Below are 25,750 nucleotides of genomic sequence, written 5' to 3'. Positions count from 1 at the left end.
CAAGGAGGTTGACTGAGTAAAAGCCTTCAGTAAGATAATGAACCAATAATTGCATGTTGTGAACATTATTCTGAATTATTATTGGTGTAAGTGGGGACAAGGTCTTAAATTGTCTGGTTGGGCCTCTGATTGAGTCAATTGAAATCAGTGTTGACTTTTGATAATCATACAGGCCAGTGTCATATGATTTGCTTTAGTAAAGGTCTGTTTTACAGTCCAATTCATTTGTGCACTTCTCAATTTATCAGCACTCCTGAAAAATGTTTTTATTACATATGGGAAAATATACTTAGCTGAGCAATTATAATAAAAAAATACTAATACAGGTATAGGATCTGTTATAGACCATTTCCCGTAGACTCTATGGTAATCAAATAATTCACATTTTTCTCTGTAATAATTAAACAGTATCTTGCACTTGATCCCAACTAAGATGTAATTAATCCTTATTGAAGGCAAAACAGTCCTATTGGGTTTAATATTTAAATGATATTTTAGTAGATTTAAGGTATGGAGATTAAAATTACATAAAGACCCTTTATCTGTAAAACTCCAGGTATTCTGGATAACAGGTTCCATACCTATACTATTTTCTTACAAACCACATACAATACTAGGCCAGCGCACAATATCTTGTTGGTAGGGCTAATTATCAGATTTTCAAACGGTAATGGGTCAATTACTTGAACTGGCCGGAAGTTTTCAGGACTTAACAACAATATCCGATCAAATCAATAGGCCAGTTTGATCATTTTAATAAATATCAACATTTATCATTCTCCAAGTCTTCAGGATCCATTATCTCATACCAACCAAAACAGAAACTGATTTCGAATGAAGAATCCTATAGAAGGCTATTGGCAGTGTTCATTTTCTTCTTTAATTTGTTTTTCACGTTGATTTGTATCAGTATTGATATTAATGGAACCTATATTACTGAAAGCACTTTCCAGGGTTAGCAGCAAGATTTGACTGGTCCATAAACAATTAAGGTTACTCATTATGAATGTTGGCGTTCATAAATCATAATGATTGTTATGGATTGATTGTAATACATTGTTCCATAACAATAATTAGTAATAAGGCCATGTAAATGACTAATATGTATGCGTCTGTAAATACAAATGGCGTGATATTAAAATAATAAATGTATCTAGTCTCTGCCATCTTTCTTGTGGCCTAGTTAGAAAGGGTTTGTTAGTTATACATAGTTTACTCTGCTTGCTGACAAATTACATGCATATATTCTAATTCCTCAAATTATAGATGATCAATCCATAGCCATCCAGCTGTGAAATAAATTACCTACTATACATGAATGATTATAACTGAAGTTCAACCACAGTTCAAAGCCTCACTGGACTGACATCCCTGTCTTAACCCATTTACGTGATCTAAGTAAACTGCTCACGCAAACTGGCAAAATGCATAAGTAAAAGTAGATGAAAGCTTTATTGTGTATCTCTTAACATCTATGGAATTTCAAAGGGTATTGTCTGTAGAAAATTAACATTTAGGAGGTTGGTAGTTCATGCAGAAACATCACCCACTATATTTCCATTTTATCCACCCAAAATGCTCAAAGGCAATGGGGACAGCAAGTAACATCATTACATATTACTCTTTTAAAGCTTTATTAAATATATTCTCATGCCCCAGAAGATGAAAATTCCTTTTTATCCTTATGACTGTATCTAGAACTAGTTAAACAAAATATTATAACAAATTTAGAGGCAAAAAAAGCAGCATTGTTGCTGTTTTAACAATGAAGATGTTTTCCTTGAGTAACTAAAAGACCTGCTGCAAATTGAAACAATGAAATTTACACAAGGAATTCTCAGTTGTCTCTGTATAGGGATTTCAGGCATAGCCAGGATCTTTAATGAAAATAGACGTTAATCAATTTAAATTGGAGTGTAACTTACACAAAGCTCTAGGGTACATTCAAAGGGAAAATATGAATCTGCAGAGTTCAATAGCTAAAGTCTTCAACAATTCATAAAATAGTGTCTTATTAAAAATTAAATAATACATGAAAGGCTGCCAGTGGTTAGTGCAACCTGTGATATATTATGCTGTAGTTGACCTAGAGGTTACCATTAATAGTTTGACTTTATATATTTAGATTTCTACTTCTTTCTTAATAATGTAAAGAATACATCATTTGCTAAAGCAAGAAGATCATGCGGCTTAGGAGAAAGGGTAAACAATAAGAGGCACATGGAACCATTATTTATCAAAACGTCAAGACTGCAAAGCCAGGACAAAAATGTCACAAAAAATCTTTTTTTGCAGCCAATTTACTTTAAAGTTAAAGCCTTTTTTTCTGACAATTGCAAAGGGCTGGTATTGTTTATCAATATATTCAAGGGTTCATTAAATGAGAAAGCAGTTTGCCTTTACTTTATCAAAATAGCATTCACTGAATGCTTGTGCTCCTTTTCTAAAGAATATAACTTGTTTGTTTAAAAGTGTCCAGGTTGATAATACTAAATAAATGTATATTTGCCACGTATGTGCTTTTTTTCCTTTAGCTTGCTGTTAAGGTGATAGCTGTTCCCAGTCATCCTTTACCTTGATTTGGGATTTGCTACAGAAACTGCAACATAGCCAAAACATATATATTTAATTCAGCAAGATCAAAATAAAGAAGCAAGGCATTCTGCCCATGTCACTACACTGAACACTGCTTGTAATGGCAGCTGTGCAGTTTAATCATTGTCTCCCATGTGACAGTGGGAGACAGGAAGAGGTAATTGCAAAGCAATTTTTTTTGCAGGTTAGTCTTGGAAGCCCCTAGAGAAAACTGGATTCAGGTATACTACATAAACACACAATTAGTATTAAAAGAATAATATAAATGATAAACATGCACTGAGACATAACACCAACAATAATAATTACAACTATGATAAACTTGCATTAACTACAAACATGCATAAAGACAAAACCAACAATACATATAAAAATGGCTTAATATTATGAGAATAGAAGGCTCAGTTATTAACACAGTTTTAACATCAGATAATTAACAGTAAGAAGGGGCTTGTTGGAACTAAATGCACTGAGGAGACTTTCTGTCATTAAAACCCTAGTTAGTTTAAACAAGGAAAAACTGTATGAGCTGACATAATTCCGCACTGAGGGAACGATTTTGTATCAGAGAAAGTAAGATTTTTTTCTAAATTTTTTTTTGAAGAGTCAGTCATGCTCAAAAATTTGCTGAAAACATATGAAATAAAATGACAGATTGCTTTACACAACAACTTAAATCGACAAATGTAAAGGTAAGTGTTTCCGAAGCTTGGAGTCGCAGCAAGCAATGATAAAAGAGGCATTCATTGGTAAATACTGCAGAGGCTATCCTCTTTCACACAGGGCTAAATGGGTAGCTCCATGTAGTTACCTGGAAGTTACCTGAACGTTAACAAACCAAAATAGATACATACAGAACATTACTTACACTTGCTTTTAAACCCATACCCTACCAAATCCCAAACAAATGTTTCACTTCATGTATAACATAATTTGTTTAATAAAGGAGCAATATTTACATTTATTCTATTAGGGGCTGTTATTCTGTCATGTTCTATACCTTATTAGACCTCATTTACAGTTTACAATTTGACCTCTATCTTTTAGAGGCATATTTGCTAAAACTCGAATTTTTCTCATTTTTTTAAATCTATAAATAAACTAGTTTACATGAATGTCAGGAAAAAGTCATGGAAAAGTGGCAAAAACTGTGACTTCTACATGATGCCGACAAGCTTTAGAATTTTTAGATTTGGAATTGTTGCAGTTTTGTCGTATAGTAGATCTTGGAAAATATGCAACTTTTTGGGAAAAAAAATGTAACCGCTAATAAATGCCCCTCTTAATGTTTACATGTGAGGCCCCGTTTAGTTTACATGGGACTTCCACCTCAAAAGAATAACTAGTAATGTTAAGCAGGGGAGTCCAAGCCAAGGCACCCTGCTTCTGTGAAAGTAAGATCAAATTAAGACTCCTTTACCATAGGTTACTGAGTATTTCACACTAATATGACAATGTTGTGTGTGCTGGGTTTACTTGGAAGGTTTGAACTTGATGAACTCTGCTCTTTTTTCAACCCTATATAACTATGTAATGTTACTTTAAAAAAAAAAAATCAATATATCATATAAAGATCACTGAATCTGATAATTTTAAGATGAGATTGGGTCTATAAACTCTCACAAAATCAAAATTTAAAAAAACTTGTCAACTTGTCTAGGGCAACTCCTACTCACTTCTCCATAAACTTGCAAGCTTCTAAATGCCAAAGTTTTACATTCAAGTTCTTTTTTTTAACTTTTAACTTGCGATAAATAAAGATCATACGGATTATGGAAACTATAACTCAAATCTAGATTCACAGAAAAAAACTGAATTTAAACATTGATAAACCAGCCCCTAATTGTTTATTTCTGACAATCATTGTAGTTTTTAAGTAAAACACTTAAATATATTATAAAAGATGCCAGTGCCTTCATAGTAAATTTTTGCTGGCAATATTAATATATGGTTTAAGCATCATGTTTTGATTGTATAATTTCATGTTAAAGGCAAAATATACCCCCAAACAATGTAGGTCTCTATAACAATATATTGCATAAACAAGCTTATATGTAAAACCCTGCTTCATCTAAATAAACCATTTTCATAAAAATATACTTTTTTAGTAGTATGTGCTATTGGGTAATCCTAAATAGAAAATTGTCATTTTAAGGATTAAGGGTCACCTCCTGGGATCACAGGATTCACAGTGCATACAAAAAAGCCAAAGCACACATACATGCTAGGCCCCATCAGCCAATTAATAGACAGAGTTCTGTATTTTGCTTCAACACCTTTTCCTGTTAGAGCTGCATTATTTCCTGTCAGGTGATCTCCGAGGGAGCACACAGACCTAATGATTTCTAAATGGTGGCTCAAGGGAAAGGATGTAAAAGGGCAATATTTACTGATATATGTATATTCCAGTTTGGTGAGATTCTTCCATAGGTCACTAAATATAATATAAACTATTGTTTATATTGTATTGTAGGTTAAGTATTCATTCTGGGGGTATAGTTTTCCTTTAATTACTTTATATAGCTCTATTTGACAGGGTGTTTCCAGGCATGTTACTCCCTTGATCCAAAAAGATTATTACTTATTGTATTAGAGGGTTAGCATACAGGGATCTGAATAACCCAACAGAATATACACTAAACTAAATCTTTCCGCTTTACCATTTCTCACTATTTAATTATTTCACACATACAACATTTTGCGACTAATAGAAACTTTCCCTGAAGGCCGTTTGGTGACTAAATCTTGCACTCAAGAGTTTTTTCTAGTTAAAAATAAAAATAAATGCCTCAAGAGAACTCACACATTGCAGCTTCATTATTTGAAAAATGTTTACCATTTTCCAAACTGAATAGCATGGTTGAAAAAATGGATTATTGACAGAAAGCATTATACTGTTTCATTTTCTAGAAAGTATTGTGTGAGGCATATTTACAATTGCTTGGGTAATGTACCACTGTTGATCTTAGTATTAGGTTTAACATAGTAATGATAACATGGAACCAAATCCATTTAGAAAAAAAATAGATTTTAATTATGTTAAATAGTTAAATAATTTAATTAATCTAAATAAAGTATAAACAAGTACATAATTTCTAATTATGGTGCAAAACCCCTATAATAAGATGGTACAGGCATTCCCTGAACATGTTTCAATTAGCTATTATGGTTTAAAATTTAGTGGCTGAGCACAACTTTCCCTTTTTTGCTATAGTTTCTAGAGGAGCATTGGCCAGCTCCATGTTGTAGCTCCCACTCTTCTCAGCTACAGTCAGGCGATCCCAGTGGAACCTATAAAAGGGTAACCATTTGGGGGGTTTAACCATGAAAACAAGTAAGTTGCAGGTAAAACTTTGTCCCTGTGTTAAATGTATATTTAAACAGTAGATTTCTTAAAGGAGAAAGAAAGGTAAAAACTAAGTAAGCTTTATCAGAAAGGTCTATGTAAATACAGCCATAAGCACTCACAGAAACGCTGCCCTGACTTCTCTGTGAAAATATTTCTTGTGTCTGTAATTCATGTGCCAGAGACACGCAGCTCCCTGCTCTCTGCTCTCTCCTGCTCCCCCCTTCCTCAAGAATGCTAAGAACTCACTCCCCCCTCTTAGGAATGTGGATCTGAGTCAATAAGCAGGAAGCTTCCTCATAGTCTAACGGAGCATATTCACTTGGTCTGGTTGTCTGTGCAGGAGCAAGGCATTATGGGAACTTTCTTTACACAGCTCAGTGTTTTTTCTTCCTGTTTGGCTTCTGATCATCTGAACAGGTGAAATATGGGGAGACTTAAGGGCACTATTGAGACAACTGAAGGTATACCTGCAGCTTGAGATTAACTCTTTATTAGCCTTTCCTTCTCCTTTAATGAATCACCTAAGTAAGTGTAGGACTGGCCAGAAGGGATAATGTAGTTGGCCAGCTTGAAGTATATTGCAATATAGGGGAGGACATTTATTTGTAACTTAATGCACAGAATGTCTTAATGCCCTATATTTATTGATAATGGATAAGTGCAGAGGACCTCTTGTTGTTTTCTATATGTATTTTGTGGTCACAACCTCATTGCACCCCTGCCTAATGGTTTAAAATTTAGTGGTTGAGCTTAACTTTCCCTTTTTTGCTATATGAAAAACCTGGCCTTTAATGAGCAATTTTTTTAAATGTAGTATTATCATGCTTTACAAGAACAGAAATCCAGCTCATCTGTCAATAACTATTCTTTGTTTCCTTTACTTAAAGGAAGTAAACAGCCATTCAGCCACTAATAATCTTAACCTACTATAATGGTATTTAACAGGTTTATAGTTACATGGTGATTTAGTATATCGAGTACAGTATAAAAACATCTTGCTAAAAAGCACCAATTTATTTGTACTAAATTTACAACATACCTGCATAGCACTGTTGTCACAAGAAGCACTCAATATCTCATGTAACGGTAAGTCTTGCCCCTATGGATAAAAAAAATATATATAAAAATCCTCATTTTGTCATTTTTCCAGCAAATAATAGAAATAGTATTGTTCTACAGTATGTTTTATAAGCCATCATCATCATCAAAAGATTTAAATAGGTAGTTTGCCTTACAATTGATCTAACATTGATCTAGACCTGGGCTGTCCAACTGGAGGACCGTTGGCCAGATGTGGCCCTCCAAAGAATTTTCACGGCTCTCAGTCTGCTTAAAGACTCCATAGACTGTATGACATCATCATTTTAATTAAATCCGGCCCTTAAACATGTTTAAACAACCACTGCTTTATTCAGTTTACATTTAAAGCTGCAGAATAAAAAGTCAAATTAGAAACTGAAAAGAATGCAAAAACAGGATGACTTAGAATACCATTGTCTATATCATTATTGAAAAGGGAACTGCCTCTTTAGGCAAGCTAATGAGGGGCATTTTGAGACTGTATGTACATGAATATTTCAGTTTATTTGCAGGATGATTACTTGCACATTTGCGTTTATATCAGTTTTTTCTTAAAGATCATCTGGGGCATTCAGATGCCTACTCTTGCATGAGCTCTGTGGATTTATAGTCCCTTTTCATTGTCAGCAGCACAAGCAATGCAGCACAAGCATACAAGAAAAGAAAACAGAGAAGAGAGAGTTTAAATGCTGATCTGAGATGAAAAGTAATAAATATTACCAGAGTTCAAGGTAAAAGCTATTGACATATCAGAAAGGAATAGGAGAAACACAACAAATGGCAAAATATAACAGAAAGGAAATGTAATAAAAGCAGTAAACAGAAAAAAAGGCAAAATAAAAATAATTTCACATTTTGCAATGCAATTATCTTCATTAGACTGTTAATGCATTGAAAATTGTAATTGAGCATAGCATACTTTTAAGACGTGCCTGAGCGAATCTGTCCCGTTTCACTTCAACAAAAAATTGTGAAATGGCAAAAAATCCACAAAACGCATTTGACATGCCACTTTTTTGTTGCCCACATCTTTTTTTGTCACACATGTCTTTTTTGCTGCAACCACGCCTATTTTGATGCGACCGCAAATTTGATTTGATGCAAAAAAATTCGCTCATCACTAACTTGAAGTGATCCCTATACTGTTTTTGCATAGTGAATTTTTTACCATTACCGACTTATATTACATTGCCCCTGAAGTGTATTATTTCGGTGCATGAATTAGCACATCACGTAAGCCATCTATATTTGCTGTACAGGCTGACTTTTCCATTTAATCATTGTACGCAGTATTCTAATGGCCAAATGGGGGGAGTGAGTGTTCTTCTCCCCAGTCATTGCTACTTTAAACACATCACTTTACCTCTACTGTTAAACCCTCTCTCTGCACTGTTGGATGTTGTTTACAGACTTTTACAAAACATTATGCTACATTCCTCTCTGATTTTAAATCCTGGCTTGCCATTATCTTGGGTGATTTGGGTAGTCATATTTATAACATCTACCCTCCTCCTTCAATATTCAAGTCAACAAATACAGACACTAATAAGAAAAATCACTTACTTAATCTGGTTTCACAAAAAAACTATTCTTTTCTGAATTTAACAGTGATACTTACAATCTGCAGGGTACATTTGAAGGAAATCCTGAACAAAATTTTACTTTCTCAATTATAAATGTCTCATATCATGTTGCCATCTCCCAGGCTAAGCAAGCTTACTACTACACTCATAGATGATAAAAAAAATCTAACCCTTGTTTTCCATATTCAGCTCCCTTCTTCATTGTTCACATACTCCCCAGCACTTAGTAGACTTCTTGAAAAACAAAGTAGATTCTATACATAAACTGTTTTAGATATAAACACGTTTTAGAGAGGTGATTATTAATATCATATTACTGTATTACGCTATTTTTTTTAAAATTTATTTTATTTTACCCCATAAGACCTCATCTGGGAAGTCTGGACAGAGGAGGGCGCTCCAGAGTTAAGTAATTTTTTTGTTTAAACCGAAGCACAAGGTATCTGGAGTGGGTTATACATTTCATTCACACTGAAAAATTGTTTTGTTTCATAAACTATTGGCTTGCCACACAGACACCAATAATCCTCTGTCCCTCTTTAACTCTTTGATCTTGTTGCTGAGCCTAAAGTCTTCCAGCTTCTCCTGTCCTTTCCACCTTCAACCTGCTCAATCCTTTGTCCTAATCGTTACTTAAATGTGTGTACCTTCCCTTACTCCATATCTTACTTACTGTATATAATCCAGTCCTCTCTAGCTTCTGTTACTTTGAACTCTTCATCCAAATGGCATCCAAGCATTGCATTGCTAGACTCTAAACTACTAGATTGTTTTGTCTTTTTTTGTATTACTTATTTTGTCTACAGCCAAAATCTGCTGGACCCTATGCAGTCTGGTTTTTTACCTGTACACTACACTGAGATGGCCTCATTTACAGTTGCAAATGATCACCAGATTGCTAATGCAAAAGTCTGTTATGTTCTCATTCTTCTAGACTTTATCCTCTGATTTTGATACTGTTGTCCATTGTATTATAAAGCAAATTTTCTATTTCTTTTTTATAGGTTTTTGAGGTATATCTTTTTCTTGTCCCTTTTTTTGTTAATCTGTGTTAATATTTTTACAAATATAAATAAATGCAATTTTCAGTGTATGCTCTTCACTTCAGATACCTCGTGTCCCAGGTCCTTAAAATTTTGCCATACATTTTGGCGTGAGAAAAACATGTTAAAAAAATGTCCATTGAAGTGAAATGGGTCAGTTTCACTAATCACTAGTAATCATAGCTCCTACCCTGTTCCTTAGGAGAGAAATACCCCTGTACAGCCTGACTCACCTAAACATTGTCCAATAGAAGAGGGATGCTGTAAGGTACTACCAGGCCAAAATATCTCCATATCTCTACCACCCAGGGGAAGTCTATTAAAAATAACTAAATAAAACACAGTATAACTAAAAGAAATTACCTTACTTACTTCCTTCTCATACCCCTAAACCTGTATGCTGCTTGTTGAGCATCATTAACTGACAGAACCCTGCCCTATATCTTGGGGTTAGCGAAACCATAAATGTAAAAATATATGACATTCCTGGCAACTAAAGAATATAGTGTCCACATTAACATAATAAAAATAATTTGAAATGACCTTTTAACATGTCACATCGAATCATGTCTGAGACACTTTGTCAAGCTTCAGCCACCTTTTAAAACCTAAATGCATTTTCTTCCTAAATATATGTTTGTTGCTGTTTCAGATCAGATTGTGTATAACAGGAATAGTACTGTAGCTTTTTTTTATTACTGTAAAGAGAACATATTGCAGGACTGTAGATTTTACTTGTACCTACATAGGGACTACACATAATAGATTCTTTTATCTTCTCTTTGGAAGAGTAAGCCTTTTGTTTACTATATTATATGTTGTTGTTGCACTTCTTAGAGTAAGTATATTCTCTAAAAGTCTTCATTTCATTTTAAAAAGATAAGAGCAACACAAATGCAGCTTGGCAGACTTTACCACCTTTTCATCACATTTCTAATCCTTGGAAGAATGGTTGCAATCTCTCTTTCAATCAGATTCTTACCATACTGTATAAAGCATCAAAGAGAAAAATAAAGTCACACATCAACAGAGCTATCAGCTACTAATGCATTTTTAACACTGAAAACTCCAAGTATTCCATTTACTTTAGTTATATTAAAGAACAGGCTATATCATTTTTTGAATAATAAAAACTAATTCTGGGAAAAGGAATTAGACATTGACAAAGGGTTCAACTTTTACAAAGCTGTGATTTGTCTGATAAGTGGGAACAACAATAACTCTTCTATTTTCTATACCTAACAACTATAGCTGTTTCATATCAACAGTAATAGGGTTACAAGGAGCTATTAAGAATGCCTAAACCAAAACACATATCATATCAAATACACATATTTATAAGAAAAAAATATATAATATTCTTATTGGACCATTGCTCTGTTTAATGATAAATAGATGTAAGAGAAAGCCTACTTAGGAAACATAGCTTTCTTTTATATGTTCCAGATTTTATTGCTGAACAATGACAAAAGACAAACTGATCATACTGTACACAACAGAAATAAAACTAACTTGGTTATTTTTCTTGTGTTACTCGTAAAACTATGCAGCAAGGTAATTGACATTTACAAGGTAACAATAAAAGGGTACATCTCGACTAGCAACAGGCTTTCATTTTTTTATGTCCTAGCCTGAAATATTGCCAAAATGTCTTTCTTGCAACAAATTAAACATGACTTGAGTTTTGCAACTTCACGCACAAAGCAGGATTGTTTAAACAACAACTAACACAAAACTAGGACAAAACTCATTAGAAGTTAATTTCTTCTTAGCATAGGACATTGTACTGGAGATAATGAGAAAAAAAGAAGAGAAATGATAGCATTGAAACTGTATAGAATATTAACGAGAGGATTTGCATGCAATGACAGAATGAAAACAACTTTTCACGTAACATGTGAAGGTCACCCTGTCTGGAGAGTTGTTGGGAATTTGGTACCTTAAAAGGGTTTAATGAATGTTGCAAAGTGAATAAATATAAAATAATGTCATGAATTTAGTGGGTCGGTTAGATTTAGGAGACTATTAAAATGTTACTCTGTATAGGTTTTTAATTATATTGGAGGCAGATTTATTAACTGCCATTAATTCTTTACCAGCAGTACCTGTCCTTACGATAGTTAAGATTAACAATTGATTAAGATTAGGATTTAATTATTTATTTTCTACGCTAGAACAATTCTTTTAAGCTGCACTGTGCATTTCCCCTTATAGCAGAATGGTGTTTAACTGCTCAGACCAGCTGATCGCATTCTGTTGAATGACACAATTATCAAATTTGATAAATACTAGTAGGAAAGTTTAAATAAATCCACAAGCAGATGATATTATTTAAAATGCACAGAGGCTGCTATTCCTTTTTGTGTTACTAGTTCTAAGAAACTTGTTGATTATATAATTTCCCATTGTTCTTTATATTGTTAGGTTTTAGTGTTATATTGACATATTTATCCTGTAGATTTTTGCATGGATTCTGCAAGAGCTAAAATTTAAGTCACATAAAAAACAATTAGAATTTTTAATCTAATCCACCTGCTATTTTGCAATTTTAGGATTTTGTTTTGTTACAGAGCAAATGCTTCATTAACTTTGTACCACACCTTAGGAGCGGATTTGGGTTAGAGACTTAGTTTGTGTTTATTTTATTCACTGAGCCTTATTTGTTTGTGTCGATTTTATTTTTCAAATAGCACAGTTAGGAGACGGGAAAGCATTCCTATATTTGAGGGAAAACATGCTTTTTAAACTTGATTGTGACTTGTCAAGAAAAGTTTAAAGTGCATCACTTAGAGCAGAAATTTCACAACTCCTACATAATTAATGTGAGAATTGTGCCTAAAGATCTTTATCGCACATCAGGCTGTTATCATTTCAGTATCATCTGTGACAGTCTATCAGTCTTTCTGTTACTTCTACACATTAATTTAGCAGAATTACAGATGCAGCATGGATGAGCTCAATGGAACACACAATCTGTCCTTAAATATATTCAAGTTAGAGGACTATATTGAATGAAATCCTAAATCGGTTTTAATTTCAAGTCTTAAATGCTATATCACCTGTGTACAAACAGAAGCAAGTTTTCTGTTGAATAGAATAAGCTTATGTATTATACAAATATGATTTCATTGAACTGTGTGGTTTTTTATGAATAGTTCCCTGCACAACACAAAAGCCTTGAACCTTTGCCTGCCCTGTAGGATCCAACATACTCTCTATATAGTATCATACAGTAGAGTCAAAATAAGACACATTCAAGTCCTGGCTAACTGCTAGACGATCCAAATGAATATGAAAAATTCTATCTGAAGTCTCTCCAGAGGGATCACTTCATTACTAACTCCAAGATTGTGATTGGACCATTCCCTGTATCATCTTTGTTCTACAAACTAATTTCAGAAGCCCTGTATTGTTCTCTATTGCTATAAATCCATTGAAGCCTTTATTAAAGCTATCTAATGGATCTGCCATTACAACTGATTCCGGGAGAGAATTTCACAGCTTCACAGCATTCACTTTAAAAATCCCTATTTCTAAATATAAAGATAGAACCTGCTTTCTTCTAATCTTAAATGGATGCCATGGTTTCTGCTGAAAGGACCTACTCATAAATAAAGCATCAGGGAGTTTATGATATGGTCTCATATTTTTATACATAGTTATCATATGTCCCCTTAAGGGCATCTTTTCCACTTGTAAACATTGTCCAAGCATTCTTCATAAATGAGATTTGTGATACCCTTTATCAGCTTTGTTGCCTTTCTTTGGACTCATCCTAATTCTGTATTATCCAGTTTGATACTTTTCCCAAGTAGAAACTCTTCAATCACATCAGCTGCCTTAGCTCTATGCATTTATTAGTTTATCCTGATATTTATATTATATTGTTCTCTAAATTCTATTTCTGTGTTGAGAATTGAGGTATTAAAGTTTGAGTTCTTTGCGCCTTGTCTTTGGTGACAGATTTTGATAGTTACCCTTGTTATTTACAATGTTGTGTCTTTGTAGTCAACTACAAAATTTTACTGTATGACAACAAACCAATTAATATATATGGCTATTGTGTATGTATACAGTATAAAGTAAAATTAAGTCTAAAACAACTGAACTGGATTTTCTTAAAAATGTTGAACTACTTATCCGAGCAGCTTCATCAGTTCAGTGAACTGAAGAAGCCACTGAGGAGAGTGGTGAAGAGTTTTCAAAAAAAATCAAAGTCCAGTTGCTTTAGACTAGGGTCATTTATTAACGGTCAGATTTTTTTTTCCCGATTCAGATTTTCTACCACTAAAAGTTGCAAAACAAAAGTTGCTAAAAATCTGAATCTGACAATTCTCCAGCTAAAATCCTCATGTTTTTTTTTGGATTTTGACACTGTTTTTTTGTGCCAGTTTTGTGACTGCAACTTTGCAACTTTTTCAGTTTAGACTTTTTTGTAAAATTAAGAGCTTATATATATATATATATATATATATATATATATATATATATATATGTATATCTTGACATGAATTGACATGAAAACCTTCATAGACATATAAAACTGAAGTTTATTCAAGAACATGGAATGGCTACTCAATAAGAAAACTTCAGTAGGTATTTGGATTTCAAGTCTGTATGCGTAATCCTTTCAATTATTAAGAAAGTTTAATGTGTTTTTCTTTTTGAAAAGACACCATTTAGATTATCTGTTTAGCTTTTTATTGTCTGGAAATAATCTCACAATTAATTATTCTAGCAACTATAGTGATTGGTACTGGAGGATATGGTGTGAGACTTTAATTGATTCTTTAGAGCTTCCAGTGGAATCACAAAATTGTCATTGTCACTATGAATGTAATCCAATTCTTTCTTAATATCTTTAATCAGGAGCACATAACATAATGACATATCATATAAACTTCCTTTTTATAGGAAACAATATTTAGCACTTCTAAAGCAATTGCATTCCTAAAGCTTACAAAAGCAGCTCTACGCTACATTTTAACATATTACATTTTATATTCATTTAAGTCTAGTAAAAATAAATTGCTCTAAAAGCATATTTGCTGTAATAACTGTGGCAGAATTATATATAATAGCAACATTGATCATCTGGCTGTTCCTCTGTTCTTTGTTGCACTGCATTTTACTTGACTACTGGGCTGCATCAGAATTGCTCTGCATATTTTCATTTTGCATTAGGACTGCAATACTTTCTGTAATATAAAGTTACAAAATAGTTCAACACTGACTTAAGGGGACTTGTCACCTGTTTTAGATGAGGTTTTACACAAGAGTAAATATTTGAAAGGTGATGATGTTACTATAATGTAATTTTACCACCAAAATATGAGGTATTCACTGGGGTATTTACTTGTAGGGTTGGGATTCACAATTCGTCTTGAGAAAGATCTGTGTAAAGACTGAAGCATCAATCCAGAATTACATTTGTTTATTTAACTAAGTCCCATAAGTGCTGTCTCTTTCATAATGATTGTACAATATATATAGGTATGGAATTATTTATCCAAAAATCCGTTATACAGAAACTCTGAATCATAGGAAGGTCATCCTGTACAATTTCATATATAGGCACAAGCAGCACAAAAGCCATCAAGATTCCCTGTTGCTTAAATCCTAGCAGTATGATTTTCTGAAAACCATTTCTTTTATACGCTAGTCCAGTAATGTTGCCTATGTGAATGTGAGTGCAATAAATGACATCCTTGCTAAGTTCTAGAGCAATTTTTACTTGAAGGCATTTCATTTAAAGGAAAGGCTTTCAAAGTACCAATCACATTACCATGGCAACGTCTGATGTAGGATTTCACCATTAAAATGTCAATCAATTATATTCAAAGATCAGTCTTTGGAACATAAAAATGAAATATAAGTATTTTTGCTATAACAAGCAACAAGTGAAATAAAATGATCATTTTGTCAACACAGGGCCAGATAATGCTTCATGATTATGCATGTTTTGCATGAAACAGATTGGAAAATCCACACTGTACAGTGTGACAGACATTATACTATGCTATATAATAATTATATTTGAATGCAAGTAAAAATGGGAACAATAAATGCATTTCTAACTTTGAAGTAATTAAACTTATAAGTATTAGGAACTGCCAAACTGCTCAGATGCCTACCTGCTGTCATGCAAAACTGATGAAAATTGATATACTTATCAACACAAAGTTATGCCAAGTATTATGAACTAGGGATAAAAGCATAAAAGCCTTGACAGGCGCATCATTGGGATTTGTTCCACCCCTTATCAACCTACCACCACCCCTCCAATCCCATAAGAATCACACAGACACCAAGGGGCTGATTTACTAAGACACGATTTCGAATCCGAATTGGAAAAATTCCGATTGGAAACGAACATTTTGCGACTTTTTCGTATTTTTTGCGATTTTTTCGGCGTCTTTACGATTTTTGCGTAAAAACGCGAGTTTTTCGGCGTCTTTACATTTTTTGCGTAAAAACGCGAGTTTTTCGCCGTCTTTACGATTTTTGCGTAAAAACGCGAGTTTTTCGGCGTCTTTATGATTTTTGCGCAAAGTCGCGCCTTTTTCGTAGCGTTAAGTTTTAACGCTACGAAAAAAATCGTGACTTTGCGCAACTTTCGTAATGGCTACGAAAAACTTGCGTTTTTACGCAAAAATCGTAAAGACGCAGAAAAAAACGCAATCGGACGCATTCGGCCCGTTCGTGGGTTAGTAAATGTGCCCCCAAATTTTGGAAGGAAAGGGCCGCAGAACATTTATTAACAACTGAAGTTTAAATTAGCACATACCGTAAGCAAATAGCATAACACAAACATATGATAAACATAAACAAACATAACATGAAAATAAGATAACATATCATGAACATATGATAACTTGAACATTTGTATAACAAACAACTGTAACAATCTAATAACTGCGCAACGCCACTAGCGCTGCCAGCTGCCGTCCTATCCCGGAACCACCTACTCCTCAACAAACTCACTTCCTGACACACCTCCTTACCCCTGAGGTGCCAGGCGTGCCAACCACCAATAACCATGCAACCATTGGTTCCCAGACTCAACCACTCCGCCAGCCAAATTATAATACCAACTCACCTGCTTGGGACGGGAGGGTGGGCGTTTTCCTGCACTGTCTAAAATGGACTGTAAGCGTGAAACACTAAGCTACCTATTTGTACCCCTATCTTGGCGCCATTTAAACCCACCAATCCTATTTAAACCCATCCAATCGGTGCAGGCATAGGTAGGAGGATTTTACAGATATGGGGCGTATTTTTGGCAAGCGTTTTTTAGTTTATTTTTGTTCAGTTATTTAGTGTTTAATGTAGGCACAATGAAGACTGTATAAACCCTCCCAGAATTATCTTTTTTATTTAAATGACTAGAGGATAAAAAATAGATTGCGATGGCAATGTGCAGATTTTCTAAAAATTGTGGTGGAAGGTTTATATCCTCTTTAAACTGTATGTAGCAGCAGATATAAAATTAATATTTTACTGAAATGTATTTTACAAGTAAAAGGTATATACCCCCCATAGGTAATAAAAGGCGCTAAGTTTGCCCAGGAGCAGTAACCCATAACAACCAATAACATTTGCTTTTAAACAGGTGACCAGTAAATGGCATCTTCCGACTGGTTATGGGATTCTGCTCCTGGGCAAACATAGCATCTTTTATTACAAGTTGCATAGAAAAAAATCCAACTATTATAGAGAAGAAAGGCAATTGGACTAAAATCCCAATGTCTATTAAAGCCACGTTGCTTATTGTGTTGTTTGTTCAGTAACTTTGATACTTTAAACAAAGAGCTGATAAGGGCAGAAAAGCCACAGGGGTTGTAGGTTTGTGCGTATCAATTTAATGATTGCTAAACACTTAAATTGGTAATAGGGTACAGTACATTGATGAAAACAATACAATTTAAAATTAATCTTACAAAACGCATGAATCAAATAAAATATTGGATAACTGATCTGAAAACTGGTTAATGTCACATTCACTTATTTGATAGATGTGTTGCTTTCTCACACATCGATCTTAGATATAAGAGGAAATCTAATAGGGGTCGATAGCATCTTATGCTTACAAGTTATGAAGATAGGCCCAGATCAACACTATTATGTTATTTTTGTCCCAAAGCAAAAATGGTATATCTGTGAACATAACATTTGCACTTACAAATTAATTTTGCTAAAACAGGAGATCATTAAATATGATGGATATTTTAGGTAAAAGGAATACATCACTGTTTCATGTTGCTAAAAAAAAGTGTGTACAGTGTAATAGAAAATCATACTGCATGATAACAAATCTTATATTGGGTTTAACAAATACTGTGCAATAAATTTCTTATGCAAAGTGTTTTGCCCCCAGAGGATTAACTTTTTGCACTCTTAGGTGCATATTTATTATATTGAGTAAGCCACATCACCAGTGATGTTGTCCATAGCAACCAATCATCAATTTTATTTAAACAGTCACAAAAAAGTTAGAAAGCAAAAGCTACGGTCTGATTGGTTGCTATGGGCAACATCACCGGTGATATTGGCTTGCACTTTATAATAAATATACCCCATAGAATGAAACATAAACAGAGGTAGGAGGTGGGAAGCGCACAAGTCAACCCTGAAACACCCAAGCTTGCATGTCATCCAAACCATGCAAGATGGGAAGCATATGTAGGTGCAACGTGCTGGAAATTCTATTACTATTATCTCCAATGCTTGGGAACTAAGGTTTTCTGAATAAGGGATCTGTCAATTCTCACTAAAATAATAGATTCATATTCAGTTTTAGAGAAGTCTTACCTCGCCACTTAGCCGAGGACAATGTGTTTATTTGAGATGTACTTATGTTAAAAGGTACACCCTAGAAATATTGTGATTTAGCCTATAAACATTTATAGTGTACATACTGTCCCTGAGGCCTGGCTCATATAATGTGTGTGTGCACGCACACACTCTCTAGGCAATATGCAGAACCCATTACAGACATGTTTCTTTTATATTAGTCACTCTCAGACACCTATTATAAAGATGGAGTTATTATTAAATAATATTGCTATTATCTCATGATTTCTTTGCAAGATTATATAATTATACCTTTATTATATAGTCAGCATAGGTGATAAGGTGAAGGCAATTTACATTATGAGGATATTCAATGCATTTTCATTTCATTTACCATTTAAATATAAGGTTAGGTGGAGACATGAATCTCTTCTGCACCTTGAATTTTCATTCAGAGTGCATCTGACTGTTTCCCTACCACAATTTAAAATCCCATTTAATCATCCTACATTTAATTGGTTGTACCAGGCTAGCTTCACCTTAATCATTTCTAATGGAATCTGTATTGATCAGCTCGCAAAAAAAATCCAGTAAGCAAAGAGTCAAAGCAAAGAATTCACAGCTTAGATTGACAACCGTACTATAGAAAATGGGCACATATGCTGCAAATTAAATGCCTAAGTAGATGGCTCCATGTGCTGCTTTCTGATTATCTTATCTAGATACCTATCTATAATGCATACACATAAGCGTGTCTCACAATCCCCATACATAGAACATAAATCTGCATTATTCAGCACAAGATTTTTTACAGAGTAAATCAAAAATGTCACTCAGGTTTAAGATTTTTTTTTAGTATTATATTTATTTATTTTTGTATATCTATGTGTGCCACTGTGTCCCCCCCCCCCCCGGTGAGACTTTTGAATGGGTTTATGACACCTACGAGCAACTTAATTTTGAGCAATCATACTGAATTTGTTGGGTGAAAATTGTTTATCTGCCATAAACTCAGAGGCTCAAATTATCTATAACTGAAAAAAAAAATGTGAGAAATGTGTTTTGTTGGCAGGTGTATCAATAATATTATTATTATGAGTATTATTATGATTATTATTATTATGATTTTTATTAATAATAATAATAATAATAATAATAATAATAATAATAATAATAATACATATCATAATGCTATTTAACATAGTGTGGTATTTAAAAAGTTAATTCTTCATTTTTAACAAACAGTCCTATTGATTTGTTTTTATTTTTAGTACCCATAAGGCATGGTGATCCACATTACAGATAGATCCTGTATCTCAAACACTCTGAGTACCAAGCATTACATAACAGATCCCATACTCGTAAAAGTAGTAATAGTTACCCTATAAGTAAAAAAACTAATTTGCATACAATATTGCAATTTGCAATTTATCAGCCCTTGTTAGTCTTTTACAAAGGGCAACAATAATTACTATTAAGAAATCATTATAAACATACAATCTTTTTGTTCCCCACTTGTTTTTGAGGTAAGGCACACGTGTAGTTTGTAAAGGCTTTAGGTTGTATGTCAGCAATAACCTTTGTGTGACAGTAAAGATTTTTGAACTGTTATGGTTTCCAACATATACTATGTATTATACTTTTTCTTGAAGGGGTGATAATAATTAAAAAAAATAATAATAATAATATTTTTGATAGACAGAATATATTTGATAGACATAAATATATTTCTGGGAGTTCCTGCCCTGTGCCCTGCTCTGAGAGTGACCTACATGGAGTCAAGAACCAACTTCAACTCAACCCCTACTGTGTAATCCCACAGCCCTTTTATTTGCTGCTCACCTGCAGCCTAAACAGGCAGCTCCCTAGAGCTGGCCAACTGAAAACAATAAACGGAGTATGGAATGGAAGGTCTTTCCTGCTCTCTCTCCATTCACTCCAGGGACCTATTAATTTGGCTTTTCCTAAGCCAATAACTTGAACACAGCATTACCTGCTGCAAAACCAGGCATTTTACCTGGTGCTACTTGTATCCCACATTTAACACTGGTGGAAATACACCAAACAATGATCTTATTCATTGCATCTCTCACAATATATACTGAATAAAACAGTAGTGGCGCAATAAGAAAGACCCTGAGAGTAAACCTTCCAACACTGCATTGCAATCTTGGCACCACCCTAATTAAAAAAAAATGCACCACCAGTAGTGATGAGTAAATTTATCCAAAGTTTCGCTTTGCTGCAAAATTTGTGAAACTGCTGCAGAATGCGAAAAATGTGTGAAATGTGCCTACCATACACGTGTTCTGCACTGGTGGAAGCACTCCATTCTATGATCAGAACTATCAAAAAAATGTATGAATTAAAAGGGCCCACAGAAAATGCCTAATTCATCTGCATTCATAGGTCAGGAAAAAGGGGTCTTTTTGCATGCAGAGCTCAATTACACATTGGTGTTAGTATTTGTTTGAGCAAGGATCTTTGGACATCTGCTCCATAAAGAATTGTTTAAAGGAGAAGGAAAGGCAAAGTCACTTGGGGGTGCCAAAATGTTAGGCACCCCCAAGTGACTTTAATCGCTTACCTTGTACCCCGGGCTGGTGCCCCGGTTAGGAGAGAACAGCACCAGCCCGGGGTACCTGTAGTGAGCGCTTCCTTCTTCCGCCTTCGTTTTACAATGACTTAACGACAGGCGCATGCACAGTAGAGCGAAAAGCTGACTTTTCTGTTAAAGTTCAGCTTTTCACTCTACTGCGCATGGGCGCGCTAGCAAAGGAGGAAGCGCTGCAGCTACCCCGGGCTGGTGCTGTTCTCTCCGTACAGGGGTACCAGCTCGGGGTAAAAGGTAGGCGATTTAAGTCACTTGGGGGTGCCTAACATTTTGGCACCCCCAAGTGACTTTGCCTTTCCTTCTTCTTTACAGTAAGTGATAAACTGACCAGTTGTTGAACCCTGGAGTTTCATTGTTACATATTTTATAAAAAAAAAAACTGATGATGGGTGTTTTTTTTTTTTTTACAAATGTGTATTACAAATGGTCATGAGCATGTAAAGGTGTTTCCATTAATGATCTATAATGTATTTTCATTGCATGCCATTAATAATAACTTTTCATTTCGAAGTGAAAATACATTTGGTAAGATATACAAAAATTTAGTAAAAAGGTAAAAGAAATGTTATACATCATCACAAACAAAGTAAAAAAATAAAGATACATGGGTGTCTGTATTTAACAGTTGTGTCCCAAAACCCAGAACAAATGCCAAGATTCCAGTCATGGCTCACACTTCTGCCTATAACAGCCGCCTTTCACTTCAGGAGGAGCCGTCTGCTAATTGGATGCCACCAGGACTTAAAGTGAGAGAACCAAGGCAGGAATTCTGGGCAAGCAGATGTGTTATAGAGGTAACATAATCAGTAAGAGAGGTCCAAGTGGATAAACAAACTATTAGTGCGGTACAGAATCGGAATCCAAAACCGAAGTCAAAAACTGGCAAAAGGTTGTCAGTGAAGCAGCAATGGACAATGGACAGGCAAGGGTCAGGAACTCAAGAACAGACAAGAAGCACGCTCAGAAACTATACAGGATAGACCTACATTGGGCAACCGAAAATAGCTGTGGCACCTTAAAATATTTGATCCACGTGCTGCATCAAAATAAAAGGAAGCACATGAGTGGTAAACATGCCAGTACAGAGAGCAGTATGCACGGGAGGCGGCATTCCCATTGCCCCCCCAGGTTTTTTCAGAGGTTCGTTCTACAAAATGAAAATCCAAAATGGAGAGTCAAAATGAACAAGATTAGTCCATTAAACATACAGCTATTGGAATTAAGCAAATACCATTGATCTCTCTGTTAAGAAGAGCAAACTTGATATTTTATTTGATTATTCAGATGTAATTTACAAAAATATGAGTTATTCAAATATGCCAACTTTGCAGATTGGCAGTCTTTCATTACTTGCAAATGGAAAGCAAACAGAACCTTTTAGATAGCAGGCATTTTACTCTGGGAGATCTCATTAGTCCATAACTAACTAATTCTCTGTCTGCCTAGTATTCTGCTTCACCCGCAGTATCTACACCAAATGTCTTCTATCATCAGGTTCCCTAATGGAAGTATATCTGTTATTAGACCTTCTAAATTATTTATATACAGATATAACTCAAACATTTGTTTCTGTTTCAACAGTAGAATTAGTCAGTAAATAGGGATTAATCATATAGCAGCTATGGATTATGTGGATCAGTTATCACTGGACTATTTTTATTATTAAACAAAAGAAAAAGACGCAGATGCCTTTAACTTAACAGAAAGCTACACATCGTATCTTGCTGTATGTAAAAAGCATTTCTCTATTAATAAATATAATAAAGTACAGCGTTGGAAAACACTTAAAATAAATGAAACTGTTATTCATGTGTCAGTGTTCCTTTTCATAAGAGTCTGGAGTATAGATAATATTTATACATGCAAAATTATGTCATCCTCACAAGTAAAACTAACATGTGCCCAGAAGATCACACCCAACCGGCAGTTGGGTAAGAATAGTAAGAATTTAGCAAATTATATGCTTTGGCATATTAAAACCAGTGATTTTTATGAGATAATCAAATTAACCCTTTCACTGCCAGCCGATTTGGCACTTTGGAACCTTTATTCCAAACAGTTTTTGAACATTTTATGCTCTTTCACTTTAGGGACCTTTCCTTGGAGGGACTTTTAGTTTTTTTTTTTTTTGTTTTTTTTTTAAGAACAACCTAAACTTTCAAAATATGCTTGAATTTGTGTGTAATTCCACTTCTGTTACAAGATTTAGGTTTCAAAATGTAAAAAATATCTACATATACATAGGGGCTGATTTACTTACCCACGAATGGGTCGAATGGAGTCCGATTGCGTTTTTTTCGTAATGATCGGTACTTTGCGATTTTTTCGTATGTTTTGCGATTTTTTCGGATTCTTTACGAATTTTTCGGATCCAATACGATTTTTGCGTAAAAACGCGAGTTTTCCTATCCTTTACGAAAGTTACGTAAAAAGTTGCGCATTTTGTGTAGCGTTAAAACTTACACGAAAAGTTGCGCATTTTTCGTAGCGTTAAGTTTTAACGCTACGAAAAATGCGCAACTTTTCGCGTAAGTTTTAACGCTACGCAAAATGTGCAACTTTTTACGCAACTTTCGTAATGGATACGAAAAACTCGCGTTTTTACGCAAAAATCGTATTGGTAACGAAAAATTCGTACAGAATCCGAAAAAATCGCAAAACATACGAAAAAGTCGCAAAATGTTCGTTTTCAAGTCGGAACTTTTCCAATTCGGGTCGGATTCGTGGGTTAGTAAATCAGCCCCATAGAGTTAAATTGTGTGTCCGCATTTTAAGCAGGTGCAATAATTAGGTTCTAGGTCAAAACTTGTAAATACCTATAGAAAGGACCAGCACGTTTCAGTCCCTCCTGGGACCTTTATCAAGGACAAGGTGCAAGTGAAAAATACAAGCTTAAGTAGTACAAGAATTTGAAAAAACTACTCATAAACTCACTATCCAATACCATCACAGTGCAGGTCAAAGATCCAAAGTGTTAATTTATAAAATACAGTCAGTGTGATCTTAATTTCTCACCAGCAGGTGTCAGCATAAATGTGTTTGACTTCCCGATTTGTAGTCCATATCATACCTATATATCCATGCAACATGCTCATTGTGCAAATCACCTATAAAAATCCAAAATGTTTTTCTGAGGAAATTTCCTCAACAGTATATGACCTGTGCTGTGATGGTACTGAATAATGAGTTTATGCAAATTGTGATGTCTCTGGAGTATTTTTTCCAAATTTTTGTATTACTTAAGCTTGTATTTTTCATTTCCACATTGTCCTTGACAAAGGTCCCTGGAGGGACCAAAACGTTGGATTGCACGGTGAATAAAAGAAGATTTTGATGTGATTTGGTGTGCTGATCCTTTCTATAGGTATATACAGTATATATATATATTCCATAATATCTGGAGCACTGGAGTCTAGGCATTGGGAGATCTCTGCGCGTCCTGTCCCCTGTGCTCTGAGCGTAAGTCCAAACAATCCCCATTTTTTAATAAACTGGAGCTCTACAATCTGTCTCAGTGATTTTATGAAGGAAGGAGTTTAGCTGTATATCATGCTACACACTACCTGAGGGTAACACGTAGTGAGGATAGAACAAAGTAATACAGAACGTATGGGAATATTTTTTTAAAAGTTCTAGACAGATAAAGGAACAATACCACATTTTTTTAGAACATAATCCTCCTTTTAACATGTCTTAAAATAGACTATATGGGCCAGTGTATCTTTAAAAAGACCATATGGAGAGAAATATATTGATCTGTTGTTCTTGTCCCCTGCTCATCTCTATAGCTCCTATGATAATTCAATTGTTGGTTAAGGGACAAAATGATTGGATCAGCTTGGTTTGGCCCACCAAATGATAGGCTTATTTTTTAACTTTGCCGAGTAAACAGATGTTAGAGAATTTGCCAAGCATAACCATTCCCATTGGTTCATTGTATCACTTCATTACACACAGTGAAGCTTTTTCAGTTACATTTGGTGGTGTAAAAACAACAATGTGCCCCCCCCCCCGCAGAAATTAATCTTTGGAGGGGCCCAGTGCGAACCACAGCCCTTATCCACCCCTCCCTCTACCCACCCACCTGCCTGCTCACACGCCTACACTCCATGTCCACTCAAGCAAGAGTAGGTAAGAGAGCATCTAGGAAGGGGAGATATCTATCTATCTATCAATTGGGGTCTGCATCCTCTATAGTTACACCACTGGTTACACATTCTTATAGTTTTGTGCTGGTTGTGTTGAGACTGAGATCCAGTTCCAAACACCTTATGTTGATATTTTGTCTCTACTGAATTTACATATACACAATGAAAGAGTATTTGGGTTTTTTTTTCTATTGTGTGGAGTTCCGTTGCCCTGCAGGTGACAAAACACCCTGTATTCCATGACCCTCAATCTACACTAGTGAAAACTACATGTGTACTTCACAAACACTACTACAGTATATATATAAAGAGCTGCTGTGTAGCCATGAAAGCAGCCATTCAAGTTGAATATGGCAAAAAGGCAGATTTTACACAGCAAATGTCAGATCAGCTCTGTAGAATTCAATGCATTTAGTTCTCATACAGGAAGATAAACCAGGGTTAATGTTGCTTAGCCCATTATTAAGGTTCATAATAAAACATGCAGTATGCAGTCAAAACTGATAAGAAAAGTATGGAAATGCAGAGAATTTGTATTTCCTTCT

General features: G+C 34.6%; 1 protein-coding gene across 2 annotated transcripts in view; it reads right to left on the bottom strand.

The window, feature by feature from the left end:
• pcdh9 (protocadherin 9) overlaps positions 1 to 25,750 on the bottom strand; it is a 1,048,626-nt gene that overhangs the window by 339,302 nt on the left and 683,574 nt on the right. For both annotated transcript variants that reach the window (XM_031897111.1, XM_031897110.1), the window contains exon 5: positions 6,984 to 7,043. In XM_031897111.1, coding sequence (XP_031752971.1) covers positions 6,984 to 7,043 — 60 coding nt within the window. The remainder of the gene's footprint in view (positions 1 to 6,983; positions 7,044 to 25,750) is intronic.

The sequence above is a fragment of the Xenopus tropicalis genome, chromosome 2 (genome assembly GCF_000004195.4).
Source record: "Xenopus tropicalis strain Nigerian chromosome 2, UCB_Xtro_10.0, whole genome shotgun sequence".
Taxonomy (NCBI): Eukaryota; Metazoa; Chordata; class Amphibia; order Anura; family Pipidae; genus Xenopus; species Xenopus tropicalis.
Note: the sequence above shows the minus strand (reverse complement) of the source record. Positions and strands in the feature narration are given on the sequence as shown.